Source organism: Malania oleifera, chromosome 3 (assembly GCF_029873635.1).
Source record: "Malania oleifera isolate guangnan ecotype guangnan chromosome 3, ASM2987363v1, whole genome shotgun sequence".
Taxonomy (NCBI): Eukaryota; Viridiplantae; Streptophyta; class Magnoliopsida; order Santalales; family Ximeniaceae; genus Malania; species Malania oleifera.
This window is the reverse complement of record NC_080419.1, coordinates 96,337,805-96,356,732: the sequence shown is the minus strand read 5'-3', so window position 1 is coordinate 96,356,732 and position 18,928 is coordinate 96,337,805. Positions and strand designations below refer to the sequence as shown.

The following is an 18,928-nucleotide window of genomic DNA, read 5'->3' as shown; positions in this document are numbered from 1 at the left end:
AATCTGCCCTCTAATTCAGATAGCTGAGCATTGCATAGATTGCTGACAGAGCTGTCACCTTTACGAAAGTAAATGACCATCTTCTTCTGTAAATGATGCTACTCTAGGATAGACCAGGATAAAAGAGAGGAGTACAACCGATGCAAACATGAGAAAAAAATATGCACAAAATTCAAAAATGAACTTTATTCTTGGTAATTGGAAAAAGAATGCCCAGATTGTTCTGGGGACCAGTCATTTTCTCAAGCACAGCTTTATTGTCCTCGAACAAACTGTAGCGAGAATTTTACAGACCCTCAAAGTATTATGTAATCATTTGTTGGAACTAAACTATCATTATTTTCCATTAATCATAAATAAGGTAAGGCACAACAAATTGAACTATATATTTAAGAGAGTGTAATCGTTACCGAGCTTCATGAACAGAACTGCACAGAAACCAACTCTTCCTTGTGCAGTACTCGGTGGCTACTTTCATAAACAGCATCCCGGAGGCACTTCAGCTAGCACTTTCTATGGCTGGAAGTTGACCCAGAAATAAATTTCACCTCTGACTAACATGGAGGGAGGTGCGAGCAGCTGAAAGGACATTAACCATCCATGCCTCACTTCTTGACTAACCTCAACACATCACCCACGAGATGTAAAGAACCAGTGACAAGAACCTAGTAAATTAACCAGAGCAACAATTAAAAACATTGGTCTCAACCACTAGCAAATTGAGTAAAATTAACAAATTATAGTCTGCAAGGTTCATTCATCAGCCTAAAGAACACAATGAAGCGACTGGTGATGGCTGCATCCTGCATAATTTTGCATGGGCCAAAAGGGCAAGGGGCAATAGTTGTAAAATGAGGAATGGAATCAACACAGAAACAAGAAGTGCAAAAATAAATATTTTGACTTTCTGCAGATTAATCTTTTTATTCAATAGCAACTCTTTGGACAATTTGGCCCTGTTTGATGCCATTTATAAATAAGTACTTATCTCACTTATCATTTACAAGAACTTGTAGTAAATTAGTAGACATAAATGAAGAAATAGACTTATCATTTACAAAGTACTTATAAAAATTGTACTTTAACCCTATATACTTATCACAAGCCTCGTATATAAGACTTGAGAAGATTTTTACAGTGAACATATTACTGCAGGTACTTGGCCACCTAATCTAAAAAAAACTGTTCAGTTGCTATACATTCCTTCTGGGGGTAAACATTCAGTTGCTATATCTTTTCCACTATTTCTACCGATTTCTTGAGGTTGACAACAAGATGACAACAGGGAACCCGTTTCTGGAATCTACATAGTTGGAAGAATCTTTTTACCCATGTGAGTGCTCCCACTCGTTGCAAATCAGTCACTCTTCCCAACTAGAAATCCAATATCAGAAGGTCCTAGATTGATTTACCTTCAGAGGTATAATACATTAATGAAAAATAGTAACAAGTCTAATGAAAGCTATATATTTAAGACAGAATTGAAGTGTTTCTAAATGTCAAAGAGATTTTCTTTGCTCAGGTAGATTAATAATGACTACAAAATTATAATGTATTAAATCTCCACTTGTACAAATTAAAAAATATATATATCCTATGGGAAATATTGAGTCAAAACTTTAGGTTGGAGGATTTAATGTTTAGGAAAAAAAATGTTGGTTCGGTAACAATTAATATAGATTTCTTGAGTCTGAAGATTTTCAAGGTCCAGACACACAACAATTTAGCAACTCTCAACTAAGTGATATTGTTTCTATGACAACTGTCCAGAAGACAATAAACATGTTTTTCAAATGGCTACAGATGGATATTATTGTCCAATCAAGTAAGAACAACAAATCTTAAAGACATTGAAGTGCACAAATGCTACTCGAGAAGACGCTGAGGATTACCTGTAAACAATCAAACCGATTTCGTTGGGCAGTCTCCCTGAGCCATTTAATAGCTAGTGGGAGTGAAGGAAACACTTCACTGTTCTTACAATTTGTAGCACTATTTACTGCATCATTTTTACCTTCCTCACAAATCTGCTCAGCATTCTTTGTACCCCCATCTATGAAGGAAAAAAGATTGAATTTCCCAACCAAGCCAAACAAAAAAAGTTGTTTCACACAAGCATCTTGATTTAGAGAAAAATTAGTAACAACCCAAAATATATGAACAAAATGAAATTCAGTAATTTTTTTGTACCTACAAGGCAACTAAATAAAAATTAGTTAAATAATTTTTTACATGTACAAGCAAGGAAATTAAAATAAAAGAAAACCTTGGCCGAGATGCAAGAGTGATGTGTGAGATATTAGGTTATTTATTTATTTTTTAAAGAAACATATAACAGAAGACATTAGTCTTTGGGCATATAAAAAAATGGAAAGAATGTATACACAAAAAAAAAAAAAAACAAAAATAGTGCTACCTTTTTCACCTTGGATGAGGTTTTCCCATACTCTTTGAAGAGTCATCTGCCATGATAGATCAACTTGAGAATCAGTTGGCAAGGCATGGGTACCAACCTTATTATACAAAGACGTATTTGGAACAAAGAGTGCCTTCCTGAAGTGAACTCCTGAAATACCAAATCAACATAATGAATGATCAACATAATAAATCCTATAAGCATTGAACTGAGATACTTATAATTCCATGATAATCAATCAACATCACAAATGCCATTTATTTTATCTAGAAAGTTTCTTCACTTCAGTTTTTTGTCCTCATTTGGACTGGTAGGCTAATTAAGATTGTGAACTACTACAGCAAATAGCATGCGTGAATTTCAAAAACGCCAACTACTTGTTCTGCCATTTACATATCCCATCAACATGTGGTACTAGCCATTTATAAAAATATCTAATGATCTCCAAAGAAGATATTTACCATAACTAGCACATGTATTCATCAGTTTCGGGAGAAGCAAATGAGGATCCCGCACAGACATACAATTAAACAGCAATATCTGCACAAATTATTCAACACATTTAGTTCAGCACCACCCAGAATTTAATGGAACTTGGGAAATAGAAGACAAACAAAACAGAACTATCCATTTTGTAAAATCACACCGGAACTTTTAGAAGTAAGAATCTGTTCTGTTCTGGAAAATAGTTTTTATTTTTCATTTCTAGTTTTCTTAAAATGGAATCACAAAAATGTCATATTGTTTTCTAGTTTTCCAAAATTTGTATAGAAAGTTGGAAAACATCTTTTTGTTATTTTTCCAGCTTTCCTATTAGAAAACTAGAAAACAAGGTGCCATTTTTGTAATTCTTTAGAAAACTGGAAGTGGAAAAAGAAATTTATTTTCAACAACTAAACAGGCCCTAAGTGTACAGCAATACCAAGTTCTACAGTTCATTATGCACACAAAGTATATACACATACTAACATAGACACAAACATACATGGCATGGGCATGGGTAACTGATTTGTGAAGAAAATTCAAGTTTATAAATATAGATATATTGATGGATCTTATGATACTTCATTGCTTTCACTAAAACTGCACGTTAATGAAATTGTTAATAAAAAAACTATCAAATTTTAATGGGTCAATGTTCTCTTTTGCAAAGTTATCAAGAGCAATAAGCAGGAGAGAGCAAATTTCAGAATCCTATTAACATGCTTGTTTAAAACCTTGCCCTAATAGCAATCAAGGGTAAAAGGCACAAACCTCCCTTGAGGTTTGGGAAAAAGACAAGGACCTCCCCTAAGATCTCAAAAATTCCACAAACCTCCCCTGAGGCTTGCTAAAAAGGACACAATTTCCCATTATATTTGGCCAAAAGACAATTTTTTAATGGGTACAAGTATCCCAAAAATCAAATGTCAAGGGAGGTCTATGGAATTTTTAAAATGTTAGTGGAGGTCCGTGGAATATTTTGAAACCCAGTACAGGTTCATCTTTTTGACAAACCTCAAGGGAGATCAGTGTCTTTTGCCTTAATAATCAACCAACAACCATAAACTGCTACCTATGATATGGTAGTTGATATAAAGTTTCAGTTTTTTGATAACAAAAAAAGATTTCATTAATAGATAAAGAATTTACAAGAGGGAGAACGAGATATCTCCCAAGACTAACTTGGACAATCCCGAAATAGACTGATAAAACATCAAAAAGAGGAGATCATCAAGTCAGCGTGTTCCTCCAAATTCTTTGAAACTCCTGAAAGCTTGCCCCTTTGAAAAATCCATAAACAACTCACCATAGTGAGCCCAAGAACAGAAATTTTTTTCCCAAACCAACATCCAATTTAATTTTTCCTGAGAAAATATCCAAGCATTACATTTCATCCACATTTCCCATAAAACTGCAGAAAAACCACATAAAGTTGCCCTATCCTTCCTTCTACCAAAGCCTACGGAGGATATATATCTGACAATTTTTTCCACCAAATAAGGACCTATCCAGCTCATTCCCTTAATAACAAAAAGCATATTCCAAATCCTCCAAGCAAATTCCATTGCAAAAGAAGATGAGAAGCTGTCTCAGGGTTCTAGCAACAGATCGCACATACATTGGGAGAGAGAGCCTTCAAAAGTCTCCTAATTTGCAGCAAGTTGTTAGTATTTATCTTATTAAGGACAACCAACAAGTGAAAGCTTTATTTTCGGGGGAACCTTGGCCTTCCAAATAGTAGAATAGGGTGAGAAAGGCGAGTTGAAACAAGTCAGAAATTCAAAAAAAGATTTACAACAATACACACCTGATTGGTCCAAAGACCAAGAACGAACATCCTTCCCCGAAGAAATGTTACTCTCATTCAATAAAGATAACAGAGATGACAATTCCACAATCTCCCAATCATTGGGGGGTCTCTTGAAGTGGAGATTCCAGGAAACCAAAGGACTGCTCTAGTCACCAAGAAAGAGAGAAATGGCTTTATTTTGCTCGGAGCTTGGATGAAAGAGACTAAGGAAAAGAAGTGGAAAATGGTGCATTTCCCAACCAATGGTCTTCCTAAAAGCGGATATGAGAACAGCTACCCACCTCAAGTTTAGTGTGAGGGGTGAAAGAAGGATAAATCTAAGAAATGGACCTCCATAGTCTCCCCAAAGAACATCTTAAATTAACATTGGTATCCCAGCCATTCTCATTCATCCCAGACTTACTTCTCATTTATGCCAAATATAACTGATATAACATTTATCCATGAAATTTGTTCAAATTTTTCAGGAGTTGGATTTGTGATGCATCCAAGATATCCACAGGCTATAACAAGAAATAAAATGCACACGCAAACATATGTATTGTCTGCACTACATCACATGACATGAGGAATATATTAAACATTGATGGTTGTGAGTGAAAAATTAATGTAATTGTTAAGCTACGTATCACTGGAGAAAAATCATAAAAATGCTGCATCATCAAAATGAAAATGCATTTATTCGGCAGAAAAAATCATATAAGTGTGCCACCCACTTTTGGCATTGATGTCATTAGAGAAAATGAGAAACAAATGTTGATCTCTAACTTAGTTTTTTTTCTGTTTAATGAAATTGATGTGTCCACAAAGATTTGTGTATCTTATAAGCATGTTAAATCCTTTGAAGCAGCATTAATATGAGATACCTCGCTCTCTACTTGAGATGTCTCACTATACATTATAGCCACAAGGACTTGGCATTTTTAAATTTTAGTTACAACTTTCTAGGAAGACATCTAGTTGATCATTTCGTGCTTGCTAGATGCTTTCTTGGAATATCCTTCCAACTTTTAAACGTGAGCAAAGTATTTCCTATATCCTAACTTATTAATCTAGCGTTTAATAAGGTTTATGTGCAGTTCCATCTTAGAATGCCATTTAACATAAGATAAACTTCGTCAAATATTTCTTTTGAAAAATATTTGATTTGATTTAAATATTACAAGAATATTTTCAAATTGCAAGCAAGAGGAACAGCTGCACCATGCCTCTTCATGCCTTTCCCTATGATTGGCCCACTTGAACATTTTCTCCAACAATGACATGGGTTCCCCAAGTTGAACAGTTTTAGATCTTCAACAGTACAAATTTTTTAAAAGAATGCTGGAGTTGCTGAATACACTCTCCATATACAATCCTGTTGCAATTAGGCCACTTGGCCATTTTCTTGCAGCATAATCGAACGTAACCACTTTAGATGGTTTTGGATTCTCAATGCAACTTAATATTAAATTATCTGTCATAATTATGGTTGAGAGTTATGCGGTTAACCATGTAGCCCTTTTTTTTTCAAATGCTAAGTGGGTCAATTATAAGGAGAGTGCATTAAGAGATTGCATGGAGCAAATGCTCCTAGTATTCTTCATTTTAAAATTTATTTTTCATAAATTATGGTTAAGAGTCAAATAGGTAGCCCATATGAAACCAAATGGGCCAATCATAAGTGGGCTTATGAGGAGACCGTATTGAGCAACTGCTCCTAGCATTCCTAGCATAATTATCTAGCTGGAAATTTACGAACTTCAGATGCAATATATCTTGTATGTCATCTAAATTCAAAAATATGCTGTGACCTAAAGCTTGATGAGACATCTTATAGTTGGAAAGTTCAGGATATTCAGGTAATCTCATGATCTCTTGTTTGTGAAAGATGTGCTATAATACTCTTTAGTTTTAAATTGTTATTAATAATATCTCTAGCAAATATTTTTTCATTACTTTCATTTCTATCTTGAAACAATATCTTTGCAAGCTTGGAAACTTGTTTGAGAACCTTTTGAAATTACTTAGTAGGAAATAAATTAATTACTACAACCAACCTTTAATGTGAATTTTTGAAGTGCAATCTATTGAAGCATAGGGCACATCTTTGGAGCAATTACAGATTGTCAAATGCCTCTAATTTTCAAGACTTCAAATGGCTACTACAGCCTTTGGTTTTTTCTTCTCCCCAATTGGTAAAATAGAGGTATATTAATAGGCACCAATAGGATGCTAGCCCATGTACAAAAAGAGGTCAAATGGTCTCACATGAATACACAATCAAGCTAATCACTGTGTTCTGGTGAAAAAAATCCAAATACTAAGCAAAAAAAATAGTGAACATCTGAGTCATTAAATGTACAGTGTTCTCCTTTCCTTTGAAAGCCCTTCTATTTTATCCAACACCACCACACCCACCCACCCACCTTCCCACCGCCAGCAGCAGAGCAAACAAAGAGGTTCCATATTCCAAAATTCTTTTCCTACTCTTATCAAACTACTGGACCATATCATATGGACCATACTTTATCTTCTACAATTTTGAAATGGCAAGAAGCAAGACACTTTCCTACCACTGACTCCACCTTGATAATTGCTCTGCTATCCCACATACCTGAAATACCTCCTCCTTAGAGCCAAACAAACTTCCTTCCACAGCAAAGGCAATGAGTCAGGCGCCTATGCATGACTTCCACTTTTGTTTCTTGTAGACATAAAACATCAGCTCTCAATCTCTCTAGACAATTCTCCTCTACCAGGGTCATTTAATCCCCTTATGTTCCAAGATTATGCACCTAATTTGCTTATTCGTTTTAAAATTTTCTTCTCCTTTCCCCTTCTCCATCTCTTCTGCAAGCCCAGCTACAGAGTTAAAAGACCAGCCAGTCTTTTAATTCATGTGTCCATGCTCACTCTTAAATCCTTTCCCCTGCACTCTTCTTCACTACCACTTTCCCTCCATCTTCTTTCTAGATTTGAGAGCAATTCCAGGACATCCTCATCCAGCAATGGAGACTCCAACAGTATTTAAGAGTATTTGTTCAAACATAGAAGGATCATCCAGGAACTAATTTGATGAACATGGCACATGTTAAAGCTCGTGCGAGAAATCTTCTACTGACCACAAAAAAGTGCTGAAACGTTTTTTGAGTTCCTCTTTCTCACTCTACACCTTATTATAATACATTTTTTTGTGAGACTTTGAGCTGAAGCACCTGCTGCATTTGAGTTTATTCTTCTTCCGAGCTGTTTGAAAGAGAGCTACATTTCATTTTGAGTGGATTGAGAACCTTAGGTTGTTGACATGTTGTAAGTTGGTTAGGGCCCAGAATCAGTTGAGTTATTGCTAGACAGAGCACATGTTCACCCGAAGAAGAAGAAGAAGACTGAGCACATGCGTATTTGATCTGCTGATAGTGAAAAGCTTCCTGGATAATGGGCATAAGCCAAGTTGGTGGCTAAACCATTAAAAAATTGTCGTTTGTCACTCACTCCAATTTTTTTATTCCATTGCATGTATTTTTGGTGGATTTATTGGTTCTGTGCTATTTTATTTACTTGGAACTTAATGCACCCAATTTCCCACAATTAAGTAATGTTTTCCCCTACGTGTCAAATGATAATAGTTACTGCCCACAAAATTATGACTGACAGGTTGTCGAACTGTAATACATCAAGCACTACAGCCTTAACAGCCGAATACCCATGTTACAATGTTTAATTAAACTTAACAACTTAGGTTTCATAAAAGTGCAGCATGAAGTCTTGCTCGCAGCACTCCAGGCACAATTATAAGGTTAGGTTGTAGGACTTTCATTGGTTGACATATTTTCAGTAGTGTTTCTAGCTGAATCTTTCCTTGCTAGAAAACATCCATTTCAAAATTTACTTTCGAAATGTAAGATTATCACTTTACCTAAAAGCTTAAGCTGTTAGGTTGGGGGCCAACAAGGCAACAATGTGTATTGTTGTAGAGTTAAAAGGTGGAGAGAAGAAGAGAAGAAATACGCTCTGATACCATGTTAGATTACCACTTTACCTAAAAGCTTGAGTTGATAAGTTGTGGGCCAACAATGTATGTCAAGCTTTAACACTCCCCTGCGCATGCAACCTGATAGCACATGGAGATATACCCACACGATAACAGGAAAATCAATAAAACACCGCACAATAAACGTGAGCAACAAGACTAGAACCGAAAACCTCTTGGTTATCAACTTTGATACCATGTTAGATTACCATACCTAAAGCTTAAGCTATTAGATTGTGGACCAATAATGTACATCAAGCTGTAACACCCAAATTTTATAAGAGAACATCTGAAGAACATAAAACAACATGTGTGACAGATTTAAGCTTTCACCTGTGCGGAATTCTTCTTCGAAGTTTCATCGGGGTATCCATGAACCAATTCATTTGAAGATCCGGGTTCAACCCGTGGCTCATGATTCAAGTAGTTCTTTTGGTGTTTATCCTCTTTAGTGACCAGGCAAAACCATTTTGCACAGACTTCCATGCTTTCAGGACTATGGGCTCCATCCAAATAGAACACCAGATCTCCTGGATTCTCAATATTTATATGCTGACGCAGCTGATCACGGACAACCTGTGCCCGCCCTTGCAAACTAGTTGTTGTTGTCAGCCCCTTGATGAACTTCTCCGGTAGAGTGCCCTAGCAGAAACAAGAAATTGCACTAATTATGCCAAACTACCAAAGTAAGGCATGGGAAGTAGAACATTCATATGATTAAATTTGCTTACGTGGTCAGGATAGGTTATATCGATGTGGCCAGTCCTCTGAAGCCAAGTAGAGCACAGTGCAATGGCAAGACCAGCATTTACATACTGATGCTCACCATCAAGCCCAAGTTGTAGACCATTCAGCAAGTTGGCATCCAACGGAGGTGCTACTTGAAGATCTACCTGCAAATAGCACCACTAACTCAGTAACTCATTAGGAATTTATGGCTACAGATCCTTCCTAATTCAGCATGATAAAAATTAGAATAATTTTATGCAGGCAAATGGAAGTGGGACTTCTAGCATAAGTTTCAAAATCCTACAACAAAGTCCAGCTTACAATAGAAAGCATGGCTAAAAAAAAAAACCAAAATTGGTCCATGTAGACTTTTTTTTTTTCTTTGGTAGATAAACAAAGAAATTTTTTAGAAGAGATAAGAATGTACAACAAAAGAGAAAAAGGGGAAAGCAAGGAAAACTGGAAGCATAATAAATCCTCCCTTTACAAAAATAACAAAAAATTACATCAGGAAATCATCATATTATGAGAGTCAAATCAATGGAGCAGAACCAACCAGTCCTGCTGCAGCTCTCCCAGAGAAACATGACGTAAACAGCCATTAGCTGACACCCACAAAGACGCAAGATAAACCACTCTACTACAAATCAAATTATTATCTATGGCCACCCATTTGAAAATTCTGGCATTTCTCTCCAATCAACACACCAAATAACAGCCATCATAGTGCAATGCCAAAAGGCTTTCCTATCCTTCCCTTATCCAAACCCTCTAAATGTGATGGAGCAAAACGCCTTCAAAGTGGTGGAACAAATCCAATCTTCACCACATATGCCAAATAATTTATTCTAGACAGCCCAAGTAAAGGAGCAATGAGGAAACAAGTGTAAGCAAGTCTCCTTGCTACTCAAACAAAGGACACAAACATCCCGAATAGGGCCTCATTAGGCCTTCTCTTCTGAAGCACATCATTAGTATTAGTTCTATCAAGTATCACAGACCAAATAAAAGCCTCTATTTTTTAAGGAGCTTTAGTTTTCCAAATCAAAGAATGTACCCAAACGATCCTCATTAGGATTGTGAGTCAAATAAAAGGAAAAAAGATTTACAAGAGAAATCCCCATTAGGATCTAAACTCCAAACCCTTCTATCACTCCCCAAATGAACATGAAAAGAATCAAGCTAACTAGTTAAAAAAGCCAACTCACCAATCTCTCTATCGTTGAGATTTCTCCAAAAATGGAAATTCCAAGAGACTATCCCCTTGCTTAAACTCCCCGAATAGACTCGGGGCTTAAAACTCCCAAGCTGGTTTGCGAAGGTTTTAAAATTATGATTTAATCAACTACCAAGAACATGTTTCAACTCTCTCCCTTGATGAATACAAGATACAGTACCTCGGTTGGGTATCCATCTCTACTTGATACTATATTATAGTTCAAAACAAAAAATAATGTACGGTAAGAAGATTCAAGGCATTGTGAGTTAGTTCCAAGTTGATTACATATGTTATGACTTTCCAACTATGTGAAAGCAAACCAAAGGATGAAAAGAACAATGCAGCTCACATCCAAGTTGGAAGCTTTCTCTTCAAGTACACGCATTGCTTCATCAGGTTGGGATACTGTAAAGGCCGGAACTCCATGCTGCATTGAAGAAGGAGAGAAAGAACAAACCCAAAAAAAAAAAAGAAAGAATTTACTAGAAGATAATGAATTTTGTTCTATATGAGAAGCACTTTCCATATGCATACATTATATGTTTTAACAAAATGGGATTCTAAAGAACACCTTGAATATACCAGCCTTCTCCCCAGCAATTTCGGCAAGAGTATGTCCTGTTTGAAGTCCAGTAATATATAAAGAAAATAAAACATTAAGCCTCTTGTTAGAGCAGCATCATATTCAAAGTAGCTTCTATGAATCGGAACCCAAAGATCACCTTTATGTATTGCAAAATATACAGCATCATAGAAATTTATTAGAGCATGTGATTTTGAACAATATGAGCATGCATAATACTTTGAACATGTGAATGTATCTATCTGACCGACGACCTATCATAAAACTTTTGGGTCAGCCACACAACCAGTTGAGCAAATTCCACTTTGCAACGAAGCTTGAAAGAAACATGAGGGGGGGGGGGGGGGGGGGGAACAAGGTTTCTGTTCCAGCAATTTAAGTCCTTATTACATAGGTTGGAACCAGCTACACATTTTATACTGAGAAAAGGTTCGCGCAAAAGCAACATGTTTATAACACTCTAATGATTGTGTATTATTATATTTCAGAAGAACTAATCAACCTATCTGATCAAGCACTGACAATAATAATTGTCATGCATTGAAAATTATGGCGAGCAGTGACCAATAAAATTAGAGATTAAATAGAAAACTAACCAAGAATTTCCATATGATCATACCCTAGGGAAGATATACCACACACAACAGGGGTCTGAACCTGAAATGTAAGAAAAAAATTAAAAATATGATCATGTTAGACATCCCAGCACAAGCTCCTCCTCCAACCACAATGACCATATTTTATCATTGTGAGTTAAAAGAATGTTAGATTTTATCATGATATCACCAATGAATTGTTTTCCAGGTTAGGTGATTAATTAGATTGCTTGCTCAATTAACAATTTCTCATACCACATTTGTTGCATCAAACTTTCCTCCTATCCCGACCTCCAAGATAGCAACATCAACCTGAATAGAAATATGGCGCAACAACATAAAGTTAAAGTTTTCAATTCCACTTCATGTATGAATACAAGATCCACAAACTAGCAAAAACAATAATAAATGATAAATAATACAGCATCACAGGCCTGCTCAGCTGCAAATATCTTGAATGCAAGTAATGCAAGGAAGTGAAATAAAGTAGGCATTGGTATATCTTCGTTCGTTTTTTCCTGCATATCAGCAACAACATATGCTATCAGCAATGAACCCATCAAGCACACTGATAGTCCTCACAGAATAATTTTGAAATTAAAACAAGTAAAAAATATTTCATTGTCCAAAAGCAAAATAAAATGCCTGCGGCATCTTTGCAGTTTAATGGGAAATTAGGATGGAAAGAAATGCTCATATCTTTTCAGGGAAGAGGAATTCTGGTACTTTGCTTTGGGATAGGATTCAGTATTTGATTACTCTCTGGACTTTTGCAGCTGGCTATTTTATAGGGGATGTCTTCCATGGATTTTCAGAGAGATTGGAAGTTGATTTTATTTTGATTGTTTTCCAGTCTATTTTGGTTTCTTCTTTTTATAAGAGGATTGAATTCCCCTCTTCGTACATTCTTTCCTCAAAATGAATATATTTTCTTTTTCTATCAAAAAATAAAAAGTTACATTTCCCCATCAGTAATTAAGACAATATCACAAATATTTCACTTTCTAGTCCCTTCATTCTGACATAATCAAGACCCGTAATGAGAGAATAACTGAATAAGAGCTCAAACTAGTCAAGCAAAGGCTTGGATTGGACCAGGCATTAGTTTTAGCCCTAAAGCTTTAACTTGGGCAACAACAAAAATGCTTTGTCAGGAAAGCAATCCACAATCAACAATCGACCTAATAACTTTATTATAAATTATAAGCACATTAAAATACGTTAAAATTTTTAAGAACAACAAAAAATATATATATAAGGGCAAAATGAAGGTCAAGAGTTGAGTAAAGTTCAAAAGAAAGTCAATAGAAGAAGCATACCTTTAGCGTAGCCCAACACCACCAGAAGTAAGCCAAAAACTTCTTTTCACATATATCAATGCTACAACACAAACATAATGGAAAAGTTTACAACCACATTTTAAGTAATGACGCAGACATCTTGCAAATTGAAACCAACAAGAGTCCCCAATGGTTGAGAAAAAGGTTTTCTCGAGACCATAAACAAGAACATGTGACATTTGCCCTAAAAAAAATAAGAGACATTTCAGTAAAGCCAAATATTCCCCAAGGACCACGAGTAGCATAGACTAAAAGAGACTCATGTTCCAGGAGAAGGTCAAGCCATCAGTTTGAGTCATAGTCAGAACAGATCATTCAATTAGTACAGTCCATCAGAAAAACCACATAAATCAAACACTTCTGTAACACCTATACTTAAACATTGAGAATAAGGGCTAATGTTCAATGAGTTCATTCCATGACTTTAAGATATAAATAGATAATATTAGGCCAGTTAGCTTGTCAATTTTAATAAGCACTAAGTCTAAAACATCAATTAACAAAATATAAATAACTCACCCATCCAAGCGGAATCTTTCTCGAATGTCAATGAGGTGCGGAGATGTGAAAAGTCCAGTCCGGAAACCACAATTGCGTAATATAGATTCTGTAAATGTGCATGTTGATCCCTTTTCAATCCCAAAAGGGAAGATGAATGGTGTTACCACTATACACAACAAGCTTAAATAAACATATTCATATTATGTAGGCACAAATGCTGACAATTATATAGAGCTACAGAAGCAAAAAAATTTGAAAGAAGCAACACCAAAATATAATACATGGAATCAAAATTTAATGGTACCATTAACAAATCTGAGGGCGTGATAAAAAAAATAAATTAAGAGGTACCAAGATGGATATTTCGTTTTTGCTCCCAAGGCATGATCACACCACGCGATGCAGAATACAAAACGAACTTGTCATAATAAAGAAAGGTCAACAACACGAAAAGAGGTACTTGTACAATGTTATGCGAGACCTATCAAATTGAAGAACTCTACAATATGGTATAAACATGCCATATTTTACACAATGACAATATATTGAAAATAATATGCTCAATTTATGAAGTGTAACAAAAAAATTTCCTTTTTTTCTTTTTCTTTTTATCAACTTGTTCTTCTTCTTCTTCTCTCTCTCTCTCTCTCTCTCTCTCTCTCACTCTGCTTCTTTAGCAAATGAGAAGGTATTGTTACCTTTCCTTTGGTCCCTGCCACGTGAATAATTTTCATCTGGGATATTGGCTCCTCCAAGTCCAGCATCTGCATATAACAGATTATACACCATCAAATCGGAGAAAACTTGTGCAGCATAACATTATACCATTGGAGCCAATAAGAAGTTTAAATTACCTTTAAATATTTGAAATAGGACTTAAATCGATTGCTCAGCATGCCTGGACCTAGACGATTGCGTTGGGTAATCAAAGAGGACATCGCATCCAGTGCCTCTTCATATGTTTTCCCTGACCCGCCATCACCTGTAATTGCATCCACAAAACAGTCAACGCAATAGAATTAACACACGCTCTGTGTTACGTAGTACTTACAAAGCACAAGCACACACTCATCAAAGCCGCTACACCTGACACACCGAAATCGTCCCCAGGAAACAGATGTGGAGGCAAAGAAAGATTCAACACTAATCACCCTTGAATACTTAAATGCTTGTGTGTGTGTGTGTGTGTGTGTGTGTGAGAGAGAGAGAGAGAAAGAGAGAGAGAGAGAGAGAGAGATATACCAGTCGACATGTTGATTTGACTCTGAAACCTGGATTCGGTGGAGATGATTCAGTTAGATGAGCAAATCAGCATAAAGAGAGAGTGTTTTGGAACTGATAATGATTTGTTATCTCTCACTCAATTGCCGGCGGCTTAAGAAGCGGTAAACGACTAAGGAAGCTTATGAGATGAAATGATGGCAAATTTTGAAGGTGAATAAGAGTAGGTCGGGATGGGGGTCGCGGTGGCGTTGGTTCAAAGCAGGGAAGATACTAAAGCATGACACAGGTGAGGCATCTCCGCCATGGCTTGAACCAGCGCCAAATAGAGTCAGCGGCAGTGAGCAGTCCCCGATCTAGGCCTGGCAAAACGGGCGGGCGGGTCACCAACAGGCCGAGTCATAAATATTAAATATGCATAATACATGCAGCCTCAAGTGGTCTGTGGAGCTGGGGATGACAGATGCCTGTGGCTGTGGTCCGTGGAGCCTGGAGGAGACGATGGCTTGAGCTGCTAAAGGTGTGGAGTGGATCGTTCGTAGGCTCGCAGCACCGGCAGGTCCGGCACGTAGCAGCGCACCAGATGAGAGGAGAGGAGACTCAGGAGAGGAGAGGATTGAGATTTGAGAGAGTGAGAGCTGAGAGGTCAGAGATGAGGAGAGGCTGAGAGCCATGGCGCGGGTTAGGGCCCTTCGGGTATTTTGTGTTGACGGAGTTGAAGGCTGAAGCTGTGAAATGTGGAGTTTTTCCCGTTTTATTATAAAAAAGAAATAAAATATAAAATAACTGATGTTGAAAATTTTTCTCAAAATAATGCTCACGTAATTTCGCAGCTTCATGCTGCGAGATTTAAACTCATGGTCACTCTACCTTCGATGCGTGGTAAGGAGAGAAACAGCGGGCAGGTGACGCGTGGCGATGCTTGACGAAATCTCGCAGCCTGGAGCTGCGAGATTTAATAAGGCATCAAACTGGAACGTGACGCGTGGCGGAAATCTCGCAGGACTAAGCTGCGAGATTTGCGCTTGAAATCCATCCGCGTGGTGACACGTGGTAAATTTCGCAGGATAGTCCTGCGAGATTTGCTTCGTCTGCTCAAATCCTTCCCGAGCTCTCTCAGAAGACAATATCGCAGAGGAGAAAAGGTTGCAGAGGACCGTTCGAGCTGAGCTTGCAGAGGATCGTTCGAAGTGGCAAGTTACCGTTCGAGGTGACAGGTGACCGTTCGGGCGAAGGCAAGGCTATTTAAGGGCCGAAGATGGGGTATGTTATTTTTTATTTAGAAAAAAACGTGAATATTATTTAACTTATTGAGATTTATTTTATGTTTTGAGTTGGTTTCATATCATATTTTCGTTCTGACTATTTGGGTTCGTTGCTGCATCTAGAGGAAGGTTAGTTTTTTTAATTAATAATTTCATTAACGTTTGTGTCTCTGTTAGTATGTGTATATACTCCGTGTGCATAATGATTTGTAGAACTTGGTATTGCTGTACACTTAGGGCCTGTTTAGTTCTTGAAAATAATTTTTTTTTCCATTTCCAGGTTTATTATTACTATTTTTAGAAATTCAATGTTTAATTTCAATTGTATCACTTGAGTAGTTTTGAATATTTCAGTTTAGAAAATTTATTTATTATTTGCTTAACTGATATTACTTAAGATTCTATTTTTCATAATAAAAAATCGAACCGCAACATCAAACCAAACCAAATCGAAAAATTGGTTAACCATTTCTTTGGTTCAATTTTGGTCACAAAATTTTAATTTTTTTCATTTATCAATTTCGTTTGTATTTGGCCCATTCAATAATCACAATTAACCAAACCAAACCGATATACTATAAATATATATAATGCATATTATGTATAATATCATGTAAATTTTTAATAATTTAATCTTGAATATTTTAAATTAAAAAAAGTATATTGATCTAATATTCATGCTTCAAATTTTATCTTGAATATTTTAAATTTACATATTCATTAATATCAAAGAAAAAATACTGTTTGTAGTGTCTTTAAAATTTCAAATTATACTTAATAGTTCGGTTCAATTAACCATGGAAATTAATTTTAAAATCTATCAACCGAATTTCAATTACCATTTTAAGCGAACTGATTTCAATTCGCATTTTGTAGAGAATCGAAATATTGGTTCGGTTAACGGTTCGAGGGCATTGTTCAGTTAACCAAACTATGCCCAACATTTGTAGATACTACTTTTTATTTTCACGGAGATCAAAATTTTTCAAATCGAAAAAGAAATTTATTCTTTTGACATGCATATATGCAAATAAAAGGGTTATATATTTCAAGATTATCATACATTATGTTGAAATATAAAAGGATTGGTTACATTAAATAAGACAATTGGCTTAAATGAAGTTACTTAAATTTTAAATATCAATACGGCACCACGAGCTCATAATATCAAACACTAAAAATTACATACACAAAAAAAAATTTTACCAAACTAATCAATGAAAACACGGGATGTGTACATAACATCCCTTATTTATCTCGAGTAACTAATTACTTTTAAAATGTTTGTCCTTAATATCTTAATTAGCTAGTAAGTAAATAAACATGATAAATACAAATACATATTTGAAACAATCGAAACTTACCTTACTTTAATTGTAAGTACTTGTTGAAGTTAAAGTAGTAATTAAATTCTTATTTTCGATGTGTCCAAAATAAAACTGAAATTTGTCGATAAGCTTACTATATTAGACATCATAAAAAATACAATATATATATATATATATATATATATATATATATATAAACTAGTCCATAAACATCCCTAAGTCACTGTCATCAAGAAATTTTTTTCATTTATATTTAAAATTCAACATAGCCTAAACTTTAATCATAACTGATGTGTGGATTCTCACTCCTCCCAAATTTTGTTTAAAAAAAAAAATAGAAAAATGAATCTCATTTTTTTTCTTATGTATCAAAAATAACTTTCTAAATTAGTGACAAGATGAGTTCATTGGAGATAAATGATATATTAAAAACAATTTTTTATTAATGTTTAGCAGCAATGTGAATATGGTAGTGGCATGCATATAAGTTGAAGGAATTATAAGTTAATTATTTAATATACACTTAATGGCACATGATGTTTTGGAGCTTTGCAATCTTTATTTGAGATATGTATATATACATACATATATATATATATATATATATATATATAATTAATTTTATTATATAATATAAATATAAAATGTTAATTAATTTTTAATAAATATTAAATAAATATTTGTGACACACGCATTAATTGAAGGCTTGCTTACCAAAAAGTTTCAAAGATATTATATGTTATATCTAAGAAGTCTTCTTTTTTCTAAGCGCGAATTTAAATGCCTCCTGCATAGCTGATGCAGTGATGTGAATTGTATGCTGGTAGATATCATAGGTTCTCGCATGCTTAAACTATATTATTATATTGTCTGCAAACGTTTAAGGGTCATTGTAAAAATGGGTAAATGTTCAAATTACACTCGGCATGCTACCGAAATTTCGATACGATTTTTCGTAGAAAAGTTAGAATTGCATGCAAGATTATTTTCAAAGTGACAAGTGAAACATTTAGAGAATATTGCATGCATATGAACGTAGTGAAAATAATTTTTGTTTACTATTCACTTAACATATCACTTATACATAAAATTATTGTTTTGCGTAGGTCTTTTATATTTCCCGGGCGTCAATCTAGATGGCAGGAAGTTCAAGTAATATTCCGGTTCTGGTATTGTTGTATATAGGGGGTAACATTATAACCAGACAAATCAGTGTTAGTTATAGTATTCCGCCAGTTCAACCTATTAGAATTGGTCATAGGTGTAAATTAACTAAATTGCATACGAAGATATACAAGTACTTGCATATTGATCCAAATCAATATGCATTACAGGTAACCGCAAGGTACCCGATTAAGGGGCATCATGATACAATCTTCTATGAGGTTGTTCCCGTAACTAGTGATTACGGTTTGCGCATGGTGT

The 18,928-nt window shown here is 35.4% G+C and overlaps 1 protein-coding gene across 2 annotated transcripts; it reads right to left on the bottom strand.

The window, feature by feature from the left end:
* Positions 1-162: 162 nt before the first annotated feature.
* Positions 163-15,613, bottom strand: LOC131152355 (folylpolyglutamate synthase-like). Of its 2 annotated transcripts, none has more exons than XM_058104192.1 (16): positions 14,932-15,613; positions 14,544-14,671; positions 14,388-14,453; positions 13,708-13,817; positions 13,168-13,228; positions 12,283-12,366; positions 12,104-12,160; positions 11,849-11,909; positions 11,241-11,287; positions 11,019-11,096; positions 9,453-9,614; positions 9,055-9,363; positions 2,878-2,956; positions 2,417-2,566; positions 1,893-2,053; positions 163-665 (listed from the first exon to the last, which is right to left on the bottom strand). In XM_058104192.1, exons 1-16 carry the CDS (start codon positions 14,939-14,941, stop codon positions 606-608), a joined length of 1,623 nt encoding a protein of 540 aa, XP_057960175.1. In that variant the 5' UTR covers positions 14,942-15,613; the 3' UTR covers positions 163-605. The 2 variants fall into 2 exon arrangements, with proteins under 2 accessions (XP_057960175.1, XP_057960177.1); XM_058104194.1 differs by having other exon boundaries at positions 2,426-2,566.
* Between the last annotated feature and the right edge of the window lie 3,315 nt (positions 15,614-18,928).